Source organism: Acomys minous (assembly GCF_964271855.1).
Source record: "Acomys minous genome assembly, chromosome: 6".
Lineage (NCBI taxonomy): Eukaryota > Metazoa > Chordata > Mammalia > Rodentia > Muridae > Acomys > Acomys minous.
The window spans coordinates 44,300,803-44,304,959 of NC_140487.1; the positions used below are offsets into that span (position 1 = coordinate 44,300,803).

General features: G+C 48.2%; 1 protein-coding gene across 1 annotated transcript; it reads left to right on the plus strand.

Annotated features, from left to right (window-relative positions):
- The first annotated feature begins 1,439 nt into the window (after nt 1-1,439).
- GADD45A (growth arrest and DNA damage inducible alpha) lies at nt 1,440-3,694 on the plus strand. The gene is made up of 4 exons (XM_084785200.1): nt 1,440-1,630; nt 1,728-1,829; nt 1,933-2,170; nt 3,031-3,694. The coding sequence occupies exons 1-4, from the start codon at nt 1,587-1,589 to the stop codon at nt 3,142-3,144; spliced, it is 498 nt and encodes a 165-aa protein (XP_084641326.1). The 5' UTR covers nt 1,440-1,586; the 3' UTR covers nt 3,145-3,694.
- The last annotated feature ends 463 nt before the right edge of the window (nt 3,695-4,157 follow it).

Here is a 4,157-nt window from a genome sequence, read left to right on the forward strand (position 1 = left end):
CTCAAACATTGTCTCTTGGTGACAGAGTCCTTAGGGATTGAACTAGAAATTCTACCTCCAATAAGTGAATTGCAAAACCAACCTATAACTTTCCCATTAAGTTAAGAATTGGAAAATACTTCGTCCACAAGAATAAAAGCGGAAGAATGCAAAACTCACATATGCCTCTGTAAAATTTGCTCCTGGAACTATAAGCTGCCCCGTGACCTCAATATAAGCACTACTAGGAATGCAAGCATCTGGAAGGCAGTTTCACCACGGTTGATGACTCCAGTAGGTTCAGGTAATGCTTTTGTGTTTTTTCAATAAGCTCAAAACAAAGGGACTTTTGAACTATTCAGTAAAAGTCTGCGTGGAAATTTGCTTTTGAATTTGTAACTCCTGCTTGCAGCTATAAAGGTTTGCCTTCCACCTACGAGTTGCCATTATCTCAAAGGTGAAAGTTTAGCACACGGCTAAAACGTCCTATAGTTAGGTACAGCTTCATGAATCAGCCTCAGTATTTCAGAGTGAGATCATAGGCAGTGGCATACTCTTTTGCCTGTAAAGGGAGGTTCAGGGACCATCATGAGCACTTTGAACTTAGACCGTGGGTCCTGTGAGTGCTGTAAGTTGTCTCTCAGTTTTCACCTGATCAGAAGGAGCCTTCTTCAGGAAAGATTTTTAAAATGGTGAATTTGGCCCATTAGACACGTGATCGCCAGCTCCCCAACTTAACACTGAGTGGGCAGAAATTTTACCAGTGTTTTGAGGAAAAGTTTCCAACTTGGTACCGTGCCATCACTACACACAAATGTGCTGGGTTTTCTCTTTGGAGCTTCAAATTCTCACAACCAACCAAAACCAAATCAGACCAGACATCAGGGCACCAAAAAAAACTATTACTGTGAATAAGCAGCTTTGCCTGAAACTTGCTTATAAACAACACTTCTGAAGCAAGCTTTGCCTGGCACATCGGACAATTTAAATATAATCTGCTTACTAGTTAACGGCTAGAGTGGGGCGGGGGGGGGGTGCATTAGCCCTGGAGATAAAATTTAAAAACAGCCCCTTAATATGAAACGACACGAAACGACAATCGAAAGATGTCCACAACTAGAAAAACAATCGGCAAGCTGTTTCAGTCCGAGCTGAGGACACTTGAACCGCTGCAAAGCCCTCCGCACCAGATGGCTCGCCACCAACTAACTAGCTAGAGCTGGCTCTGGACCCCACCAACCGGGTTTCTGCACCACCCTTGTCCTGTGGGCTCCCTCCCGCGTAGCTCCGCCCTCTTCCGCTCCGCTCGACCCATCCGGGCGGGGCCAGGCTCGGAGTGTCAAAGTCTGCTAATTTGTATGAGCCAATGGCCGGGCCGCATGCAAATGAGGCTGGCGGTGGTTGGCTGAGGGCTAGCCCCTTAACTCTGGAATCCGGCCCTTTGTCCTCCAGTGGCCCGCAGGCGGCTGTGCAGCGCTTCCGAGAGGACTAGGCGAGAGGCCGGCGGGAGCCGAGCGGGGAGGGTGGGCGAGCGCGGAGCCGGCGCTGCGCACTGGGAGGGGGGGCAGAAGCAGCCCGCGCCGCGTTGAGGGCTTCGCACTTGCAATATGACTTTGGAGGAATTCTCGGCTGCAGAGCAGAAGACCGAAAGGTAAGTGTGCCTGCGGACTCGGTGGCCGCTGCTCCTCCCGCCTCGCGGCACGGGGGGGTTTACCCGACTGACCCGCTCTCGCCCTGCTCCTGCGTAGGATGGACACGGTGGGCGATGCCCTGGAGGAAGTGCTCAGCAAGGCTCGGAGTCAGCGCACTATTACGGTCGGCGTGTACGAGGCCGCCAAGCTGCTCAACGTGTAAGTGGCCCCGGCTGCCCGCGCACCCCCCGACCCCCCCACCCCGCCTCTACCCCTCTCTCCTTGGAGCGTGTGCACTCACCCCAGCCCCCGCTGCCCGCAGAGACCCCGACAACGTGGTGCTGTGCCTGCTGGCCGCGGACGAGGACGACGACAGGGACGTAGCTCTGCAGATCCATTTCACACTCATCCAGGCGTTCTGCTGCGAGAACGACATCAACATCCTGCGGGTCAGCAACCCCGGTCGGCTGGCTGAGCTGCTGCTACTGGAGAACGACGCGGGCCAGGCGGAGAGCGGGGGCGCCGCGCAGACCCCAGACCTGCACTGTGTGCTGGTGACGGTAAGGGACCCGGGGCTGCAGCCCGGAATCTGCCGTGCTGGACGCTGATCTCGCGAGGGGGTTCCGATAGTACCGAGCGTGTCTAAGCTCGTGGGTGGCCTCCAGCGGCAAAACATATCCCTGTGAGTCAGCAGGCTGCCCAGCTACCCCTGCCTACCTCTGCATTACCTCGCGTGACTAATTCTCTGATTAGATAAAGCCAAATAAATTCCCGGCTCACCCTTCATTAAGAAGTCATCTTCCCTCTTCATTTGCTGTCAAAGCTAAACATAGAAATGGTGTAGGAGAGAGACCCTCTTAATTCTCTGAAGATACTCTGAAGTGTACCCAGTGGAATTCTTTTCTTTGCTGCTCAGAGTTTGTTTAAATGGGGCCCTCTCTGCCTTTCTCCCCACCCCTTAAAAATGTCTAGTGGATGGAGAGTGTTTTTAGAGAGAATGTGCTGTCTAGGTCTTCAGGTTTGTTTGTTTGTTTTTATACTTTTGACTGGTGTAGAAAAGTAGCAAGCTGATTACTTGTGCTGCCAGTGAAAAGTGCTATTCATCGTCCGGGAAGATAAGAGCTGGCAGTTCAGCTGCCTGACTTGTATGTACCTCTCACATCGTGCACACAGCCTAAGAATGTTTTTTTAGAAATATTTTACTTACCACCCCACCAGGGTACATGCTTGGTAGGATGGTCTTATGAATGACAGCCTCATGCAGAATGGTACAGACAATTATGCAAAACTGTGGCTCAGTGGGCATCACAGGTGTTTAGACTTTGCCAAATGCTTAAACAGAATGTTCAGGTTTTGGGGTCTTTAAAAAGTTGTACAGCTAGTGGCCCAAGCTGACCGTGTTTCCTAAATTTGTTCTCAGAACCCACATTCATCACAATGGAAGGACCCTGCCTTAAGTCAACTCATTTGCTTTTGCCGGGAAAGTCGCTACATGGACCAGTGGGTTCCAGTGATTAACCTCCCTGAACGGTGATGGCCTCTGAGTGGAAATAACTGAAGCAGATTGCACTGAAGTTTTGAAATGCCTTTGTAGTTACCCAAGCAGTCACTCCCTCTGCTGATGCAAGGATTACAGAAATTGATGCCAAGGGGCTGAGTGAGTTCAACTGCAGAGGGGCTGGGAGGTGACTTTGCAGATGGAGAGAGGTGAAAAGAAATGAAGGAGGAAGCTGGGTTGAAACAGAAACCTTAGTCAAAAGGGACAAAGATTACAAAGAACTGTGCAAGAAAGAAAACTACTAATTTAGGATGGTCGAGTTACATTAAAACAAGCCAAATATTGCTTTGTTGAAACTTTAAATATGTAGCAATAGTTTGGGTATTCTTTTGGTCTTTATGCCCTCAAGTAAAAGGAAAGTAAGAAGGTTAATCGTATTTTCAAGCCACAGTTTAATGTATTTTGATGAGATGTTAAACTCTCAGAAGTTTTATTATAAATTGTACTAAGTTATTTTATGATGTGAAAGGTTATTTATTATACTTTTTGAAGCACAATATCTAAAAATAAACTGATATGGAATAATTGTGTCATTTCTCAGTGTGTGGTTTGTCTTTTACAACACCGACTCTATTAACAGGCATTTTATTGAAGCTTTGCTTTACTTTACACTAGGCAGAAAGATGGGTGATTTTAGTGGGTTTGAGTAAGGGAAAAAGAAATATTTAGAGGTTCGCTGTGCAAAGTCTGAATTACAATTAATTATTTAAGTGCTATAGTAGAATTGCATACAAAATGTGAAAGGAGAGAGGAGGGCTACCAAAGCCACTTAAAAGATGAATGTTGGGGGGGGGGAACCGTTTTGTAGGGTTCTTATGAAATGAGCCTAATTTCTCTAGGTAAAGAGAAGAAAAGAATATTGCTAACAGTTACAACAGTTTGTGCAAAGGTGCGGAGGCACGAAAGATCACAGGCTGCGTAGTCAGCAGTGTGACTCTGTGCACCTCTGGTGTCGAAAGATAAGAGATGCTAATGCTAGGTGGGGGGTC